Here is a 22086-nt window from a genome sequence, read left to right as displayed (position 1 = left end):
GATTGAAACCGTAGAGAATCAGGTTTTAGCTTTAGCTTTCGATTCGGTGTCTTTCCTTTGATCTAACTGTAACGCTGAAGCGGTGCGTCGGTTTCGGCCAGGATCTTGCGGCATTCGTACCAAGCAGGTAAGCCGAGTGAGGGGTTGGAGAGGGGAGGGGGGAAGGGGGGAGAAAAAGTGGCAGCCAAACTGCTTCCATATCCGGGAGCAATATTGCCGTGATAATTTGTGTTAACGATCGCCGGTGTGCAGACGTTTAGAGGATCTACGGTTGGATTTCAAAAATCGAAAAAAAAACAACTGTTGCTTGCCTTTTTTCAACCCATTCCCGGTTTAAGGTTGTGTCCCCCAAGGGGTCGGTTGATTGGAGATCGACAGCCGAGCGAAAGAGAGCGAGAGCAAGAGAGAGAGAGAGAGAGGAAGCGCATAAGAAATTGGTTTCCGATCGATTTCACAAGCAACAAAAATCAACCCGTTCGATGCGCGATCGATTCTTGACCGCACACGCGATCACACTACCAGACGCAACTCCCCTCCACCCCCTGCCCCACCTGGTGGACTTGGTGGTGGGGCGTTTGGACCACCGGGACCTAATTAGCTGCGCTTTGCGGCCGCATCCGGACAGGTTCAGGCTTTGGCGAAATGTCATCGCGCGGTGGCACAGTTTTGTAGGAAATTTATGCGATTCTTGAGGTTGGGTTTTGTGGACCTGTGGGTGTGAGGGGCCACGCTCGCAGGAGGGGTAGAATATATTTAGCGAACCGCAGGTGCCATCAAGGTAAATTAAGATGTATGTCTTAAAATGGGTATTCCGTGCCATAAATTGAAACATGACAGGAATATTCCCCGTGCAGTCTGCAATGCAACAAAGTAAGATTGTGCTGCAAGGCAAAACTCCAATTAAAAGACACAGAAAAAAACACACATGTGAGGCGACTATTCTAAAAAGAAATAAAAATAATAATAAATATAGCGAATAGATTATGCCTGCTTCAACATTTACATTTCCATGAGTGTTGTTAATAAGAAACTGTCAAAATCATGTTAAATATAACATATATTTTCCAACGCATTCTCGCTCATGAAAATGTTAATAGAAGCCAACAAATAGGAAAATTTAGTTAGTACTTGCTCATTTGTGAAGATGTCGAGAAAACAGTTGAGTAAGTCAAAGGATAAATCATATCTTTAAAGTGTATCTCTATTTTAACTATCGATTAATTTATTTTATTCAATGGTACATTGTATGTAAAAATCAGAATTGTATTGTATTGTATAATTTTTAACTATTGCATGCCTTTTGTCGTTAAGCATGAATGTCCAAGGGTTAAAAAACTACAGCAAAAGCAAAGAGATTATTAAATTTGTTTATTTTAAATATTTTATATAGTTGAAAGATAAGAGCTTGCCAGATTTAGCGTCATCGCTTTTCACGGCCAAGTTCAAATTTGTCAAGAGACAGTTTTGCTTTTTCCTTTAATTTTAAACATTGCAAGGTTTGTGCCATTTGTTAACTTAATATAGCTAACGAAAAATAAATTATAAACTACTATTTACATCTAAAAGAGCCCTTATAATCAAGGAACTCAGATTGCTGGTTTTTTTTTTTTTACTTTGATCCGTTCGGTCATTTGATAGGCGATTTCAGTTAGAGGTTTAGGTTTAGTACCAATTGTATCATACAATTCTTCATCTAGCGTAGGGCGTTCGCAAAAAAACGCTATATTTGAGTTTCTCTTATATATGTGTCAACCAATCTTAGCATATACATTCAATTAAAGCAGGGCTCTCCAAACTTTTCACTTCGTGGGCCTCATTGCTTCATCAATAACGTTGTTGAGGGCCATTTTGTTCAACTGCTTTTGTTCGATTTTTGTTGATTTTAGCCATCGAAAGTTCAAATCTTGTTTTAATTAGAAACTACTAACTGAATACATCAATTTTCTACAGCTTTCTTTCATTGAATATTGGGTTTCGTCTTTCATAAGTAAAAAACATAATTTCTGGTCTAATTAGTTAAAAAAATAAGCTATTTATTTAAACTTTTACAAAGTAACCGCGAACCTCTTAAGGGACGCAAGCGGCCCGCGGGCCATGGTTTGGAGACCCCTGAGTTAAAGGATAGCTTTTGAACACCGACGATCATAAGCAATTATGTTTAACTGCTTTTTAAGCGTGTACATTTGGGACTAAGCATAACAGTATCTGTTTTGTTGTGAGTAGACATGTATATTTATCAAATAGACCTAAGAGACTTACAAGTATCTTTAAAACAATTTCATTATATAGGAGCAACATGTTAAAAACTGTGCTACAATTTCCTCTTGCCTATTACTTTAACTTTTTTTTTTGCACAAATGACACTCGCCACTACAATCAACCTCATGCTCTTGTATGACCACAAGACGTGGAGAAGGCGTGTCCAAATGAAACAAATGCCTATTGCAATGCTCTTTCAGCTACCATTGCTCGATTTGCGCGTTCGCCGATTGGCAACGTACTCACTAAGAGTCCTTGCTAAAATTAAACATTACACCCCCCCTCACCGTTCCATTCCCCCAACCACTGGTTTGCCCCATTCCTGCCTGTGGTAGGGAATAAAAACTCGATCCACACACCATACCACGGACCGAAAACCGAAGCAAAGAGTTATCACATTTCACAGCTCCTCGTTAAGCAGCCGTTGTGAACAGTGGCGTTGAGTGGCAGCAAAGCAAAATCCAAAAAAAAAACCCTCGAAACGATCAACGTACGCACTGGCGCAAGAGCAAACCAGCGGGTCGTAATGGAGAAATATTTTTATGATTTTGTATAACCGTAAACATAAACAAAAAGGCTGTCGGAAACGTGAGGTCCAGTCGCGGGGGGTTTGGTTTGTGGTACGCACAGCGTATCAGCGTACAGCGATCGGTTGCAGTTGCAAATGTGTCTAGTACAACAAAAAAAAAACTGAACCTCTAAATGCTCGTTCAACTTTAACCAGTTGATTGAAGCCATCAAATCATTACCTACAGCGCGTACCGCTTGCGTGCGCTTGCCCACGTCTTTGCGCCTTTCCGGGCCGCAGGCACAATCATCCTGGGACACCAACATTTTCACCGTACGGGGTTGACCTTCTCCCCTTTTGCGCTGTAATTATTTAATCACTTTGCTGCGTATAGAAATTATTTAAAATTAATTAACATTCATTACGGCGTTTAATTAACGGAAAGGCCACACGACGAGCCATTCCATGCGAAAGCCGCTCATGGCTCCAGCTCAGCTCTTAATGCGTTCCTCCCACCACCACCCCAGCTTTGCTTTGTTGAGATTGAAAACCCTTGTTTTGGTTTGTTTGTGGCAATATATGGTGCATCCATTCCCATTTCGGACTTCCATTTTTGCCAACCGCCATACGGAGCAAAGTGATGCTGCCTCGTAGGTAAATGCGTGCATTTTATCCTACTTAAGCTGCCAGTGATGATGACAACCCCATGATGATGCCAATGATGACGGTGATGACGGTGATGATGATGCTGTCGATGGTAATTTATGCAACATTGCTTATAAATAAGCCACAAATTAGCTCATTATAGCGTTGCAACGGAGTGAGTGGCCCACCATTAGGCAAGAAACCACCGGCGTTTTGGCGCACGCAGCCGACTCGGCACACGCGCAACGTTTGGCGTCGTGTGTGTGCTTGGCCGATGTGTGGTCCGGGCCGGGGATTTGCGATTGCACTTATGAAACGAGTAACAACAGGGGGGAGGGGAGCAATTATTAACGAACGGGTGTCGTTAAGTCCTGTCATGGCAGTAACAACAACCAAAACCTCCCACACATCAGGAACAGAGAGCAACATAAAAATATGCATGATAATAACGGTCCATTTGATGCGACGCACGGATTAATGAGACAATATGGTGATGATGGGTGCGACGTTGCAGGTGTATACCATTTCCATGCGGTGTGGTGCGGTGTATGAACGCGTATGATAAATGGTACGGTATAGACTGCCACCGACGCTAAATCGTGGAAATCATGTTCAACGAGGTTCAATCAACATAATGCAAACAGTTTTCTATCGGGCTTCTGTCATAAATATTTCAATATTACAGCTCACAGCTGATATGTTACTGTGCCCGGCAAGAGTAATTAAACTGCATGGTTTTCTAATGAACTGGTTTGTGTATGTACCTTTTTTCTATTTGGATTTATTTTGCTTTTGTATGCTTTTTTTTTCTTTTTCGCCATATCTCCAACGCGTTTCATGTGTTATATTACTATTTTTCCCTCTTTTTGTATTTTTTTTTCTTTTTGAATACGATTGGATTATCTGTTGAAATTTATAGAAAAAGTCAAATAAATGGTGCTAATGCTTAATTTTATAGATAATTCGTAGACATGACACGTGAATAAATCTTATTTCTTATGTTTGATTTGTAGAGTTTTTCTCCGAAATTAGTTTTTAAAATCAAGAGCATGAGCAATATTTTAAAATTAAATTGTTAACTTAAATTGGAGTTAAAAAAAAAGATGTACTTTCTACTGATTTACTCATTCCTCTCAACTTTTTCTAGGTTTCTGATAATTTCTATATTATAACAGGCCAGAAAGATTTTTAATATGATTTAAAATGATTGCACATAATATTCCGTGATCTTTAGATATTTTTTATACTATATTCATCTTTAGATATTTTGTAGTGTGTATTAAATTTAGCAGGGCGGTCCCGTGGTACAGTCGTCAACTCGAACGACTCAATAACATACCCGTCATTCAAGGGTTCAAACCTAGAATGGACCGTTCTCCCGTAGCAAGGATTGACGTATGTTTTTTGAGACTTTTTGCTGAGATTTCCATTTAGATAGATACTCTAATGAGTCTAAAATGAATTTCTGTTGTAAATCACACAGTATGAAATTGCTTCGAATTATTTTTAGTTCTAATGAAATCAAAAGGTTATTATAGTTGGTTATCGAAATATTAAAGTCGAAACTCCGGTCGAACACCGGTCGAAATGTTGGTTATCACATATTAATATAATCTTAAGCATTATTTACCATTAAATTGTTATAAAATCGAATCAACTTCTTCAAAATAACGCAGTATGGAATGACTTTTATACAAAAAAAATGTAATCTGGACGCCGCTCGTATCGTCCTGTTGCCAAGTGTGCTCTTGATCTTTCCTGATCAATAGTTAGGGCAAGTCCTGGTAAGAAGTATCTTGAAGATAGCAGAACAATGGCTACGATTCTTCATTTAAACCAATTCAAACAGACCACCCTGATTTGCGCTCCTCTGCGTCTCGTGCTGAAACGGAAGCTGGCTCTGGTATAGCTTCCAGACGATGAAGGATTGTCAGGAGATATGAAGTATGAACTGACATGGTACTAGCAGTACAATAAAAAAGCAAAATTTTAGAAGGATTAGCCCCATCAATTGTGTCAAAATAAAGAAATATTCTCGAGTTGTAACAGTTTAGGCTTCAAGAAAACAAGTGGACTTTCAAAAATTTACCCAATAATATCTTAACAGGAGTAAAATCGGTATCCCGATGACATAATGTAACGATAATTGGTACACTTACCCTACTGTTTATTATTAAAAGTGACCTAATTAGCAACGGTCAATTGAAATCCAAATTAGCTTTACGCGGCACTGTTAAATTAAGACGCCTCTTCAAAATACGAACTACAAAGCATACCCCATAAATTTAAACTCACCTCCTCATTCTTATCCAACCTGGCAAACATCCCTTCCCCATGATGCAATTAACGGCCCTAATTTGTTAAACAATCCAAATTACCCTCATTACATCAACGCCTCCTCAGTCCCGCTCTCTCTCTCTCTCTCCCTTGGTTTGCAAAACACAACACAACATCATGCAAACATGGCCAAGGATGATGCGTGGTGATGATGGTTTCCCTGCAGGATCTCCACAATAAGCATAGCAGAGAGCGAGAGAGAGAGAAAGCCAACATGAAGCATGGCATAACAAAAGACCCTTCCGGGATTCCGGGCCGTGATTTGTCGACATGGCTTGCGGCTTTCTGCCAATTATTTCGCAAATAATGGAAAACGCTTCCTAAACGGTTGTTCGGCGTTCCGGCGAGCCTTGTTTGTGCTGGCCCTCCATCCCACCATCCCATCCCATCACGCCACTAGCGGCTAATGTGTAGAAAATTGAGAATGAAAATCCGAACACCCCCTCCGGGGCCCTGCCAGGGAGAAACAACAAACCCAGGATGGATGTAGGTAGAAGAGGAGGAACGTATTATGCGGGTATGGGATACAAGATTTCTTTTAACGTAAAAATCACAATCCACGGCTTATGTGTGCGCTGCTCTCGGGATTTGCTCGCTGTTTTGTTTTGCGTTCGACTCGAATGGTTCCATGTTTTTTTTTACAATTTTCTGTTTTTTTTTTCTTTTACTTTACCGTACAACAACGCTCAACATTGTTTGTTGAGAGTGGTGTATAGGGGCCGCTGGCACTGGGTTTTATGCTGCTGCTGCCCAAGCAACAACAACAGCAACCACTGGAAACCGAATAACGCGCGTCCAGTTGGAAGTTCGGGTGAATTAAGCTGCCTAATAATAATAATAATCGCGTAGGCCAGCCCATAAAACGGGAACCTCATAAAACATTTGTTGCCCGAAATCTGATATTTTATTTCGGCCGAAAACCGGGACGATGGGACCAGATTAGCGCAGCCATCGCAGCCTACCGAGCTGTGCGATCGCCATGACAACAGCGAGGAATGGGGGGGGGGGGGGGATTGAACCAGTGCACAACGGCACCAATACAATGGAGAATGGTTGGTATGTTATGCTGTGCTGGCTGCCCTTTTTTTACATTTCCCATTTGCTTTATTTTGATCTTGTTTTCACGTGTGTTTTTGTTTTGTTTTTGCACTTCTCACCCTGCAGCAATGCAGCTGCGCCGAAATGGCATATTTTCGTGCGTTTATGAGCGATTTTATGTGCCTTTCATGAGCTGTGGAGAGCACACCATTTATTCCTTACTCATTGCTTATTTATTGTGTGTGTTTTTTTTTTGCGCAACCGGATTTTTTGGCGTAAAAATTTTAAATACTTTCACGAAGTGCATTTACATGTACGCGATTTATCTTTGCAACACAATGCACGGACACTTGTTTCGCCATTCCTTTCGCGCACCGCATGTTCTTGCATGACCATGATCCCGGTGTAATCATAATGATGGTGGTGGCTGATACGCTGTTTAGGCCATGTCATGAAAGGAGAATTGGTTTGGTGCATTTCACAGGAAGCGAAACCACTTTATTAGCTCAATGAAGTATCGTAGTTCATCTTTGTTCGTGTTAATCGTCGCAATACGATCGCTGTCTGCTGCCGTATGCAGATCGCATCACCAGAAAGACGAATTAACAGTGCTTGATTTAAGAGGCGCCTTCAATCATTGAAGTGATGTTCCTCGAAAATGGTGGCAAATTAAAGTGTAGCAACACAGCCTGTAACTGTTTTAATGCATTTCTTCTATTGAATGACACTGCAGTGCATATATTTAAGAAACTTCGATTACAATCATGTAAGTTAAGTTAAGTAGTGTTGGAATCAGACATTAATTCCACGCAACACTTCGATCTATTTTAAGTAGAAAATTTTACGTGCGAAGAAATTATGGAATATTTGGTAGAGCTGTTAAATAAAGTTCCAATTGTAAAACCTCGAATTTTACTAATTTGAATTTAACGTTGAGCGTATCACAAAAGGACAAATACGCAAGGCAGAAGAATAAACCGAAGGCTGAAGGTGTTGTCAGTACAACGATCCGTAAACGAATGATCTTTATTTTGACATTCAGATTATCGCACAGTTGTCACGGTGATGGTCATATTCTGATCCGGCATATTGGGCACTATGATCTTATCAGGGGTCAAATCTCCAGGATATTACACAATCAACATCAACATCACCTGGTATGACTACCAGGCTTATTCTATTCTGAGCTCCTAAATTGCCTAAAAAATCTAAATAAAATAGAGGAAGGAATAGGATCTATCAAAACTGCTCGAATGGGTAAGTTGACGACTGCTAACCCAATTGACATTTTCGAGCACGAATAATCAGGAATTAGAGCAAATTCCCTTAAACTGGAGCCTTAAACTGCACCAGTTTAAGGGAATTAAGAAAAAGTCCTTTAAAATCAACTGTGATGCGGTTTTTTCGTTACTTTCTTCTAAATTAGGTCGGAAATGATTTTCTATCGTTATAGTTGGTCATGTACCCATACTTATACTTAAACTATACCCATTTTTTATAGAATAACGTCACACAAAATTAACTTTTGTTTTTCATCAAAAAACCATAGCTATGAATGAAAAATGAGCTCGACGGTATCGTCCATCGATAGAGGAACTTCTAATGTACGAACACACCAAATTTTGGCGCTTTCAACACACTTGATCACACACAAATTAACAATTTCAAGCGTATTGAGTACTAATCGAGCAGATATGGGAAAACAATTTCGAGCAAATGTCACTTGGGAATTTACCATTAAGTTACTATTTAATTACCGATAATTTAGCGGTCAGATAGGGGTTATTTTGGCCCGATTTGCCTGGCTGGGTCGTGTATTTTTACAGGTGATTGTTTGAAAAACATCAAGCTGCATTCGATAGCTCGAATAGTTGAAGCTAAAAACACCAGATGGCGGCACCTGTTAGAGAAAGACCAAAAGATGTTCGCAAGTATGATACAACTTCCTCTTCTTTGGCACATCAACCGCTGTCGGTCAAGGCCAGTACCCACTAGTGAAGTGAGCTTGGCTTTCAGTGACTTATACTATAGCAGGATAGTCAGTCCTACGTATGTAGGCACGGTCTATTCGGGGCTTGAACTCATGACGGGCTTGTTGTTACGTCGAACGAGTTGACGACTGTATCATCAGACCGGCCCCACTGTACCACCATGAGACAACTAGCTGACCGATTTTAGGGCCAACTAGCAATAAGTTCGGCTAAGGCCGTTAAGTAAGGTCAAATAGTGTCAAGCAGATCAGCTGATCGAGTACAGGGTGCCATCGAAAATGGCCAGTAGCAAAATTGAAACCAACAAAAACACACTAATGTTTAAACTGTGCAACAAATACTAAACACACGTGAAACCCAGTTCTAAAAAAGCTATATCAAAGGTACTGAAACAACGCAAAACAACGCCAGAACGATTTTCAGTTTTAGAGTCAACATAACGCAATAGATTTGATTGAAGCTCTTTTATCTGAATATCTGAACATGTAACGATGTTCAATTACCAAATACAATCTACTAAAACTGTACTAAACGCGCTTGGATTAGTTATTGGTTTATCTCACACTGCTTTATATACGGAAAAAAAACAGTCCTTATGTCATAAATATGTCTTACATTATCCAAAGTCTATCCTTGAATTATGAATCAGTTCGGCATGACGTATGCGAATTCTGTTACATTGAGCTCTATGATAAGCTCGTTTTACAGTGTGAACGTAATGCCAAACATGGCAGCTTAACGTTATATTCCTATCGTTCAATTTAAAATCGTGTTGGTAACTAAACTGCCGGCTTATTCCTACTTATGTACACTCTTCTTGAGCTGTATTTCAACACGATGTAGCAGTTAGCGGATAATCCATTCCAATCCATACATCGTCACCTTTGTCCAACAGGTTCGTACTGACAGAGAGTAGTTTTATAACCACCCAGTGTTACAAAAAACTTTTTTTTTCGCAAAGAAATCCTACCTACAATACGCACTTTGGCTTCCTCTTCTTGGGTAAACCCCACCCGAGCTGAGACACAATCGAATCGGCAGCTGAGCGAATCGAGTGTTAAAATATTCATGACTCCTACCAACGATGTCATCAAATCTTCTCATCTTTTTTACGCACCGTACATGGCCGGAATTAGAACTCCTTCCAGCGGTTTTTTTTGTGTCTTCTTACCACAAACAAGGGGAAGAACCAGACCAAACCAGTGTACGCCTTTATAAATACTTTATTAAACGCTTCGCATGCAAACCGTGCTCTCTCGCCCTCTCTCTCTCCCTCTATACTACTATTGCATAAATCATGCTCCATCGATTGACTGGCAAAGTGGAAGGAATCGACTTCTCGGAACCACCGAATACAGATGATGGGGCGGATTTTTGGTTTGGCTTTTCTATGTAGCAGGTGCGTTCGTACAACATCTGCTTCCGGGAGAGCAGATCTTGCCGGCTCGGGGTTTTAGTGAGCTTATCCGTATGCTAGAAACTTCGAAACCATAGCTAAGCATCCCAGTTTTGAGGCTTTACACATCTGGTTGTTTTGCTTTTGAACTAACATTTTGTTGGATCCCAGTTACCACAGGGATAATGGAACACATAGCAACACTTAGAAAGCATAGCAACCATGCGGTATAAAAGGAGCCGATAGCTCATCACCGCTTTACTCTGAAGTTGATTTTCAAATACAAAACTTTAACTTGAACCTGTGTGTAATAGTCCGAGTAGTTCGGACATATCACATTTTAAAAGTGTATAAACCCCCAATTGTTGTCCCCATAAGCTGCCTCTGATCTAATTCTACGCTGCGCCCGTAAGCCCACACATGGTGACTGTTTATCCTGTTTTCCCTGGAGAACTCGAGAAGATTCCAACCTTTGCTTCCAAATGAAGCGACAAAAAGCGATGCACGTGTGACACAAAGGAAGAAAGCAATAAGAGCCAGACCAATAAACATCCAAACAAACCAAATATGAAACGACAAAAAAACTCTGATCCTGAACCAAAGGACATCTTCTAAAATATCTTTAACACACACACACTTACACACCCAAACATATATACATACATAAACATTATCGACTTTAGACGCCGTCAACGGTTGACGGCGTTTTGTCGTCGGGAAACGTGAACTGATATTTTATTTATTGTCACCGCGCCGTGTCGCGGGCCCCTGGCCCCCTTTTGTTTGACAGCAGGCATTCAGCTAGGCCCATGGTAACCCCTTGTTTATATCCGATACGATACCCAACGTTTTCGTCACCTTGTTGGTTTTCCCCTTGCAAGTAATCTGTCCTGCAGTCCCTGGAGTCAAATAAAAGCGGGTTCCTTTGCCTTGCTGCACTGCTGCGGTTGACAAAACACATGCTGGCGCGACGAAAATCGAAGGAGGCGGAGACAAAGAGCCTCGGCGTACTTCTCGCCGCACATAAAACACATCTAATCTGTCTAATGCTATTACGCGCGGCAGTATTGCGTACACATCCTCTTTCCTACGCAGAAGAGCGAGAGGGTGTTTTGCGTTCCTTTCTGTATAGTACACACGCTACCCTGTCTCCCTTGCTGTTTATTGGTTATGGTGTGGTGTAGCAGCAGCAACAGCAGCAGCATCCCTCCAGGGTTTGGGGCGACCGTTTGGGTTTTGTTTGGACTCGCTTTCTTAGGCTCGATTTCATTTTATCAACTCGCAAAGACTCGCGCAATACACTCGAAGGACGAAGGAGGATAATGATGTTAGTTGGTAGAGGGGTTGTTGCTAACATCTTGCTTTAATAAACAAACAGTATGGTTCATTACTCTTGCGCTATTCCAATGCTCTCTTTATTCATTGATCTGTTACCATCATGTTTGTGTAGGTCTATCGATGCGATAATTTATTAATGAAAGGTTGATTAGTTAGAGAGTAGAAAAAGGACAAAATTGGCTCAGTTCAAAACGAGCTGCACTTGCGGCTGGTCTTATTATTTATGCCACACAAGCCACACTGTTTCAAATAATATTTCATATTAATTGTTTGCACTATAATATAATTATGGATAAATATTCACGTTTTTAAGTGCTATTTTATTGCTGAAAATTTATCTTATTTACTCTTTATCTATCACTCATAAACGAATTCATAGCAATACTGTTCTCTTCTAGGGCAAAAACACGTATTTTTTCGTTGACAATTATCATTTTTATCATAATTGATGGCTGAATATTATTGGATAGAGTCTGTAATATCTTAATATCCTAATATCCTTTTTCAAAATATTTGTTTTTACTCTTTTTTTTTTGCTGTGCTCAGACATACAGTATGACTAACAATCTACAGTGACATGCAGTGACCTACTAAATTGATAGTACAGTCTGTTCCCGAGTTACGCGGTTATCGACTTATGCTGGTTCAGAGACACGCGGTTTTCTAAATTTGACAGATCAAACGTCAAATCAATATAATTTGATTCAAGAATTGTACAATGCAGTATAAATTGCATTTTTGTTAATAAATTTAATCCCCTTAAAAGCCAAAAAATATCAGAATGTTCGGCAATAACCGTATCAGTGAGTGATGAGTGATAAAGTGTATAAAAATACTTAATTAAATAAAAATTACCGAATTATCAATTGTATTTTGGTCGAAAACCGCGAAATTCGAAACTGATATACGAGTTACGTGGATTCCTGGGGAAAACACACAAACCGCGTATCTCGGGAATTGACAGTACAGGATATGAACTATACGATAACTTGTACTGTACGTAAAATTTTATTTGTTTGAACAATCTTGTCGTTTTTGACACAATTACATAGATCATAGAGTTTGTGAATTTATTAAATGATTCACTGATTGAATATAAGTGTACAATTGTGAATTTGGCCTTTTATATGTAAAAAACACAATAAAACTAGGCATTGAGAAGTAAATGCATAAAATGTAACTAAATCGATTCTCATCTTCATTTTGTCCACAAGTTAAACATTTCCTCAAAATCTGTGCATTAAAATGGGGCAGAGTGTACGACTTTGGACAATTTTACAATTACAGTGAACCCTCTCTTATTTAACACCTCTCCAATTTGAAAAACCTCTCTTATTTGAACATTTTTTTTGTTCCTCTAATTTGGAAAACCTCTGAAATCTGTATCCCTCTTATTTGAGTATTGTGTTGCCATGGTTATTGAAAGATGTATGCTAAAATTAGCGATTCTGTTCGCAGTTTCCTATAGCAACAGTTAAGGCTGCATACTAAATGTTCTGTCTCTTTCTTGTCTTGTATGGACCATTCATTCACTTTCAACCTCTGTAATTTGAAAACCCCTCTTATTCGACAGTCCCATCGCCTCTCAAATAAGAGAGGGTTCACTGTATTTCCTTAATCTTTTATACCAATATTTTCATGGCATACTTCCTGCTAATCAAAACATAAGTATGATCTTGAAGGAGGAACATTCGTTCATGTAATCATTGGTGTGCTATCATTTGTTTGACTTCCAATCACTATACTTTAGTACTTTTTGGCAAAAAAAGCAGAAAAACCAGATAATCTATTATAAAACAAAATATTATTGATTGTTCTAAGAATTATCTATCGAGTAACAATAAAATTTGAAGTCTTGCTTGAGAACCGGACCAAGATTTCAAACGATAGCACAAATTATAAACAATATTGATTGTTTTGGTTGTGCAAAATGAGCTTATAACGATTTATTAGCATATTTTATATTTAAAAGTGAATATAAAAAACTTCGTGAAGCCTAGTAGCCTAAAATATGTGATCTATTATACATGATACAACCGTAACAAACATGCTTTTCAAGCTGCTAAGATAACAAATTCTAAAATCTCAGAATCACATTTTAATCAAATGCATCATATACCCGTGCTTGTCTTCCTTTGCTCAGTTTTGCAATAACCGTTCGTATTTACACAGTGCCATCAAACATTGATCCTTCGTAAACGCTTCACTCAACGCCATCCCACCCCAATCCTCCATCCAGCACGCAGCTGTGCATGACTCATTTTCCCGCTCACCCAGCAATCCCGCCGCTCAAACGGTCAATTTTTGATTGCAATTTTACGACCATGTGTGTCTCGATGCCACGTTTTTATAGGCTAACCATCTGTGGCGGGACAACTTCACGCGGGCAAAACCGTCGTATTGGTTTACGGTTGGCTCCGCTACGGTCCCATTACCGTCCCTATTGGCGCTGACGCTTCGGAACGTTCGGGAGGGCTAAAGCCGAAAGGAAATTAACGAACGAAACCACCACCACCACCACCACCAAATCCCTATATTATGAAGTACGAGGTTATTAAAAATGTCGCCTGTCCACTTGTCGGCTTTATCCCGCTGTCACGCTACTGACTACGCTCCCAAACGGAACCGCAATCGACCCGGGTCGATGAAAATGGATTACCATTTTTCGGCATATTACCCAACTTTCATTAACTTTTATGAACTTAAAATCCGTACCGTACTAAATACTTCGTTTTCCTTCCTTTTTTTTACCACCCAGAACAGGCTGTTGGAGCCGTCCAATTTTCCCATTGTGAGGTCCGGCCATTCTTCCGGCGACTCCGGCAACGATGAGTTCTGGGGACTAGAGAAGCGCCAATCGCCGCATAATCCACACCGATCCCAAACCATCCCACACCCATCTAGAACCCCACGATTGACGACACAATTGGACGAAAGCTACTGCCGCCACACTACCGCCACAACCATGGTTCAGCCGGGCTTTCGGCTGCCGCACCCGTCCACGTGCCGGCTGGTGGCCGACCGTGGTGGTCTAACGAAGCGCATCCTGCAGCTACTGCTACTGCTGCTGCTGTACTGTAGCGGGTTCGCCGATGGTAGCTGGTGGCGCATCGCTGACCTGTCACTCGATCCGGCCCACTTCCATCGGGACAATCGGAGCTACGAGCTGTGCGGTGATACCGCCTTCTTCACCGAACATCAGCGCGACACGTGCTACAGCAATCCGGAACTGTTGAAGGTAAATGGGTCGGATGTCGGGGTAGTTTGCTTTGAAATGAACTGAACATTATTGCTCATTGCTTTTATGCTCTTTTCAATGTGCTTTTTCCAGGTGATTGTACATGCAGCCAATACTGCCAAATATGAGTGTCAATCGTACTTTCAGAACAACCGCTGGAACTGCTCGGCGAAGCGCGGTTCCGGTATTTACTATGGAAATTTCGACGATAAAGGTAAGTCAAATTTACAACTGATGAATCGACAGCCTTATGAGAACGAATGAGTAACTTAAATTGAAATCTTGCTTGCGAGCATACGTAAACAACTCTGTTCAAAGTTATTTTATGACTGTCTTATGATTCCACACATGTTTCAGCGACTAATTCATTATACCGTGAGCTAATTTGGAAGATTACATGAAACTCAAAACTTCTGGTGTTCTCAATGTATTCGGAAGCTATCCGGTCTGAGCTATATGCTTCTAAGACTCATTGCCTTTTTAGTTCGTATTGAGCTCTCTAATCAACAAAGCAACAGAAAGACACAGTATAGAAGTAGAATCTATCCAAGAAAAGAGTAAAACCAAGTACAGAAGAGTTAGACAAAATTTATATAATAACAACCTTTTCAACACATCACACTAGTGATGGGTAAAGATTGGCAAAAATCCGCAGTCAACTCCGATCCGACTCTGATAACTTCAGAATCGTCCGGAATCGTCCAAAGTCGTTGGAAGTCGCGAGTCGTCCAGAATGTAATGCCTTTGTAATTTGTAATTTGTAAATTTGTAATGTAATTTGTTGACTCCAGTTGACTCCGATCAATTCCGTTTTCGGTTGACTCGGATCTAGTGATGGGCGAAATGGGCCTGCAGCCGGATTTGAGTTGATCCGAATCCAGCTGCTTTCGGATTCGAACCCGGATTAACTCCAGAGTTAGCGGCGAATGATCTAGTTGACCTGGAATAATGTTCAGCCTATTTTAATTTCTTGGGTGAATTTCATTATCCTTAGTAAATGTATAACAAGTAACAAGTATAACTATACTTCCTAATTTGAATTCCTTTGTTTGCACTATACAGTGCCACTATGTACTGTATATTCACGCTGCTATATACTATAAGTTTCAGGAGAATTTTTCAATATTTTCCGATTTGTGTTAGGTAATTTGATTAGGTAATTTGTGTTAGGTAATTTAGGTAATTTGAACTGTTCAACAATGTATTGAACGTTACTCATAATTGTTTGAATTATTTGTTTGAAAAATGTTAGGATAAAATCTGGAAAAAAAACAGAAAACCATGGAAACCCAATATAAGGATTTTACTGGTACGCACATAGACGATAGAATATCCGGACTAAGAATGTCGGAGTCGGAGTGGATTCACGAATCCAATCCGGAGCTCCAATTACTACTCAGATCGACTCTAGACGACTCCGAATGACTCCGGCCGACTCCGAACGACTCGGGACGACTCCGTGGAGAACTGATGGTTCGTATTTTGCCGGAGTCGGAATCGGACTAACAATAGCCGGAGTCGGATTGGAGACGGATTGGAGTCTCCAAATAACACATCGCAACATCACACCACACTCTTAACGATGTTACTCTTAAAATAACCTTTTTTGCTTTTTTTATCGCAAAAAAGTGTAAATATTACGACATTTACATAGTGTTCACATATCTTTGCCAGTTTAGAACACCCAACAGACCAATCATCATTGTTGATTTCAGTTTAACAACGAAAAGGGTTAACCCCAGCACACAAGAAATGGAAACACGTTCACAATTCAAACCCAGGATAGAACCATACCGCTTATAAATAATTATTATTTATTAGTCAATCTCCAACGGCCCCATATGGCCTAATTAAGATGGGTAACAGTACAACAATTACATAGCAAAATCAAGCCTTTTATCAGAGTTAATTGCGGCCACGGCAGAAGCTGGAGTCGTTCTTTGAAGCACTGGGTTGAAATGTTACAGACAAAGCAATCCAATACAGTGTTGAATACAACCGACATGCACTGTGCGTTGCGTCTTCTAACCGAAAGAGGCTAAAGGCCTAGAAGAGCTAGATTGGCCTAGGCCTAGTATTTTAAATGACTGTCATTATGTACTACATTCAATTTAAAAGTAACTGTCATGTTGTAGGTTATGATTATGCTATAAATAAATACTGTATGTCTGCCAGTTCACCATCGCTGGACCATCGATCTTAGCAGTTTTGGTTCAAACCGACTCTCGTGTAGTTTCATTGTGCTTATCTCATTATGTGTGCCTTTGAATGCAAGAGAATTGACATTGAGACACTGAGAATTTGTTGTAACGATTCCTTAAAAGCAATTAGAACTTGATTATTTAGATTTTGTTCATAATTTGTTTAGATGATGTTCAGAATTTGGATCAAAACGACTTTGATGTGAAATGAAAGCTGAAAAATGCTCTAATTTAAAACAAGACATCGTTGCAGTTTCTTGCTTTTTGTTTAATGTTTACAGTAATATATGTTAATCTATCTCTGAAATTGCAAAGCTGTGACCAATTTACATTATATTTATCGTAAAATAATCTTCGCAAAAGTACGATTAAAAGTCCATTATTCAAATCAAAACGGAATATGCGTACAAACACTAATGATTTATAGAACTGTGCTGAATATGTTCTTAACGTCATTAACATCATTGAATCGTAGATCTTCTTTAATAGAACCAAATCTACTGCTTATAGGTTAATGATCTTTAATGACACGTTGTTAAAAAGGCACAAACAAACAGATGAATAATGAATCATTTACCATTTCACCGTTCGCCTTAACTGCATTACTCTTTTATGGCAATTGGATAAACCACATAAAGATCCCTACACCAACCGACATTTAGCTAAAACCGAGTTGCGTTTCAAACTAATGTTCCCTGCAGGCAACCGCGAAACGGCGTACCTAAGCGCCATCAACTCAGCCTCGCTCGCCTGGACGATCACGCGCTTCTGCACCAAGGGCGAACTGACGACCTGCCAGTGCGATCGCATCCCGCGCAACAAGCACAGCACCAAATGGACCTGGGGCGGCTGCTCGGAAGACATCAAGTACGGCATCAAGCAGGCCCGCTCGTTCACCGATCCGCAGGAGAACCGTACCACGAGCTTTGGGCTGATGAACCTGCACAACAACGAAGCGGCACGACGAGTACGTAAGTTTGTGTGTTAAGGGGAAGGCGGAAGCGGAATGTTGAGCACAGTGGAAGAGAGAGAGAAAGAGAGAGAGAAAGAGAGAGAGAAAGAGAGAAAGAGTAAGAGAGAGAAAGAAAGAGAAATTTGAAAAGAACATCAAAATTCTCCAAATTCCAAGAATAGAAGATCAAACTTAACATCGTTCGATAAATCCTTACAAGAGTTTAAAGTATCTCAAATGAACTAGAACTAAATGCTCCCTACCTGCTTCAACAGATATTACGCTCAAGGATGGAGAAGGTGTGCAAGTGTCACGGTATGTCTGGCTCCTGTACGACACGCGTTTGCTGGCGACGACTGCCCCCCATGAAGCTAATCGCCGACACGCTCGGTTCGTTGTTTGATGCCGCTGCACAAGTGAAGGTAAAACCCCTGAATCGTGGTAAAATACTACAGGCAAGTCTTTCACATTTCCCCTTTTAAAATTTTTCACCCCCTTACAGCCAGTGGAAAACAAAGGCATCATCCGGAAGCTGATGCGCAAGGATCTTGAGTACAAGAAGGTGAACAAGTCCGATCTGGTGTACATTGCAGAGTCACCCAACTACTGCGAGGAAAATGAAAGGTAAAATATACTTTTGTTGCTTTTGGGTGGTTAAAATTGCTTTAATTTAGACTAGAAAGATGTGTCATACATATTCCTCTTTACAATTGATAATTTGAGCAATATCAATGAGGAAAATACACAAATTTTCCACGCCTTCTAGATATGTAGTCGATCGATGAAGTGATGAACGATCATGGATGATCATGTCACTCAAAAAGCTTTGAGGGACCCATTTTTCGTGGGTTCACTTTATAGGGTTTCCCACGATTTATTGGTCAGTTCCCATGATTTTTTTGGTGGATTCTCACGATTTTTTATCGTATCCCATAGATTTTTGGTTCGTTCCCATAATTTAATGGTATTTTCCCATTGGATATCAATACAATTGGACCAACAAAATTCTGGGAAATGGCCAAATAATCGTGGGAACGCACCAAAAAAATATGGGAACACACCAAAAATTGATGGGAATCAACCAATAGATAGTGGTAAACCCTGTATAGTCCTTTTTTTGAATTAAAAACCACCTTTTTCTAAGCTTACATCAAACTCCACCAACAAACTAATTTGTTTAACTTCTCTTGTCTTGTCTGCTTGTTTCCCTTTCCCTTTCCACCGCAAAGCTTGGGCATCTTTAGCACACGCGGCCGATTCTGCAACCGAACGTCGTACGGTATCGAGGGCTGCCGGCTCCTTTGCTGTGGCCGGGGCTACCAAACCCGCATCCGCAATGTGGAGGAAAAGTGCAACTGCAAGTTCGTTTGGTGCTGCTCGGTCAAGTGCGATACGTGCAGTATGCGCAAGGACGAACACATCTGCAACTAAAGCCAATCCATATAGGAGCCAAGGGTAAGGTGCCAAACTGATTCTTCAAGGATGGAAGGATCAACCAAAAAAACCAAAAGCACCAAAACGAACAGTCCATGCGGGTGGGAAAAGCCTACTATGATTGGTCGTACATCATCGTGTTGTGCTGAAACCACGAAGAGAGCCACGAAGAGTGTAGCCACGGCACGAACGGACTACGAAGTGGAGAAGTCGCAAATAACCATAATACGAAACTGTGTGACTATTTATTCAAAACAACGAGGCATTTGCATCATCAAGCCATCATTCATCCACATCGTTCTCATCATCATCATCATCATCATCGTACTACTCTCATTGTCCGATTTAGCAATCACTTCACCAAACTCGAAGAACAATCAATTAAATCGTTCTTCAACGACCCGAAAGCAACTTTATTGCAAATTTGTAAACACACATTGATGGTGATTAAGATGTCTGCGCTAACCGACGGCAAGGAATGCTAGCATTATAACGCATTAGTGTTACTACACCCGGCAAAATAGAGCAACAAAAAAAAAGCGGAAGGCCGAGTTTGCGCCATTTCCCCATCAATCAACCATAACGAGGCGCGATTGCTGGAACGATTTTCTATTTTTTTGTTTTTATTCCCTCAGTCCAAAAGGGGTACGATGTTTCATCGTGTAACAGCATGCACCACGGGCAACATGGGGAAGGCATTTTTCAATTTCTGTGATTTGATTTTAGAGAGCTTTTTATTTTATTTAGTAATAAATCTTAGAGCAAACGCGTGCGCGCCGCCACCGCCAACACACACTCCACCCAGGAGGTGTGTTTAATGTATTTTTAGTTTTTAACGTTTGAAATATTTAGCGTGTAAGACGAGTGTGCGAGAGAGAGTTCCCTGCTACGGAGGAACAGAGGGATAAAGAGGGAGTAAGAGAGAAAGAAAGCATTTCCTTTGCATCTTGTTTTGCGATTTTGCGAGTCCTTTTAACAATACATTTCCATACTTTCCAATAACACACAGTTCAAAGTGAGTTTCTCCATACTTTCCTTTCTAAGTTTATATCAACACGTTGCACTGGGCTGCACTTTCCGATTTAGTAACATTACCCCCCCCTTCCCCCCCTTCCGATTCACTTTCATACCCCATCCCCCCAAAACCAATTGCTCCAGTACGAAGACAAGAAAAAGCGGTTCGAACGCGAAACTCCCGCGCCCATTATTATTGATAATAGCGGTGTTTGGCTCCGTTTATAAAGTATTTTGTAATGTATTGTAATACACGGCTAAAGAAAAAATCCAACCAACCAGCGAAAGTATAAACCAGAACACACAAAAATCGAAAATCGAAAATAAAAACAAACAAACAAACGAATCTCAGTATGAAAAATAAAGTAATTGCCCTTTCAAACACAAACCTTCTTTTGGCTTTTTTTTGTGTGTATGCGTTTTTTTTAGACTATTTTTAACTCTGTTTTCCTAGCATTCGAATGGAGTTTGTCGGTTTCACCATCGTTGCAGTCACTGTGGCGGTAAGTAGCAGGATGGAGCGATGGATTTGAAGATTTAAATCACTGTACAAGCGAGGAACGGGAACAGGGTCTGTTAACCCTTTCGTGGCCAGCGGAAATCGTTTTACAATAATCGGTGTAGATTGTTAAATTATAATAATAATTAATAATATTCTTGATATTATTGTTAGTAATATTATTGGATCGAAATTTTTCAGGTGGATAAAGTAAGCACTTCGAGAATTGATTGGCTCTAAATAATTATTACTAAAATCAGTAGTTAGTATGACCACCTCGCGCTTCAATATAGGGTTTCCCACGATTTATTGGTCAGTTCCCATGATTTTTTTATGCCTTCCCACGATTTTTAATCATATACCATAGATTTTTGGTTGGTTCCCCTAATTTATTGGTATTTTCCGATTGGATATCAATACAATTGGCCACAAAAATTCCGGGAAACGATAAAAATATCGTGAGAACGCATAAAAAAATATGGGAACCCACCAAAAATTGATGAGAACCAACCAATAAATCGTGGGAAACCCTGTAACAGCCTGCAGACGACGTGACCTACTTTCAACAAGTTTTTGGGTTGTGTTGAGGGTTCAAAACTGCAACCAGGCTTTTTCCAGCGCTTCAAACGACCAGCGTTTTGTCCAAAAATCGTGTCCGTTGTTTTCGTCCGTCAAGCGTTTAAGCTTTGCCCAGAAGCACATAGACAAGCCATTGGACTTCTGCATATTCATGTTGAACATAACAAATGCTAGATTTTCTCAAAAGAAAGCGCTACTAAAATATTCAATGCAAGAAAAGTTTTGGCGATGCAAATACATTAACAACAAGTGCGTACTTATTTTTGTCAAGTACTGTAGAACTTCATACATACAATGCAGGCATTCTACGATATACGCTATTAATGCGGAGTAACGGAGGCAATAGATTATTTTCGTATAATTTTGCTTGAAGTGGTAGGTTTTGGCCACTAAATTAGTTATTTGATCTGAATTCAACTGAAGATTACAAATGTATGCCTTCTTTAAAATAATGTTTAAAATTTGTCAATAAGGTAATTTATTTTGCATTTATCATTTGCCTGTGTCAAATTAGTGCAATTTTCTCAAAGCACTGGCGAATTTAGAAAATAGCGTATAGCGAAATCGCGTACATCGGGGAATACCTGTAGTATTGTACTGGCATATTTTGAATTGGAAATCTTATGGTCGTGAAAATGTTACAAAAGATAAGGGAAA

The 22086-nt window shown here is 40.1% G+C and overlaps 1 protein-coding gene across 4 annotated transcripts in view; it reads left to right on the top strand.

Annotated features, from left to right (window-relative positions):
• The window catches only part of LOC1275525 (protein Wnt-1), a 36919-nt gene extending 16180 nt beyond the window's left edge, over positions 1-20739 (top strand). For 2 of the 4 annotated variants that reach the window (XM_061657884.1, XM_061657883.1), the window contains exons 3-8: positions 14271-14750; positions 14844-14964; positions 17653-17918; positions 18179-18325; positions 18406-18527; positions 19133-20739. In XM_061657884.1, coding sequence (XP_061513868.1) covers positions 14478-14750; positions 14844-14964; positions 17653-17918; positions 18179-18325; positions 18406-18527; positions 19133-19334 — 1131 coding nt within the window. In that variant the 5' untranslated portion in view covers positions 14271-14477 and the 3' untranslated portion in view covers positions 19335-20739. The remainder of the gene's footprint in view (positions 1-14270; positions 14751-14843; positions 14965-17652; positions 17919-18178; positions 18326-18405; positions 18528-19132) is intronic. The other 2 variants (XR_009766098.1, XM_557821.4) reach the window with 2 other exon arrangements.
• The last annotated feature ends 1347 nt before the right edge of the window (positions 20740-22086 follow it).

The sequence above is a fragment of the Anopheles gambiae genome, chromosome 3 (genome assembly GCF_943734735.2).
Source record: "Anopheles gambiae chromosome 3, idAnoGambNW_F1_1, whole genome shotgun sequence".
NCBI lineage: Eukaryota > Metazoa > Arthropoda > Insecta > Diptera > Culicidae > Anopheles > Anopheles gambiae.
Note: the sequence above shows the minus strand (reverse complement) of the source record. Positions and strands in the feature narration are given on the sequence as shown.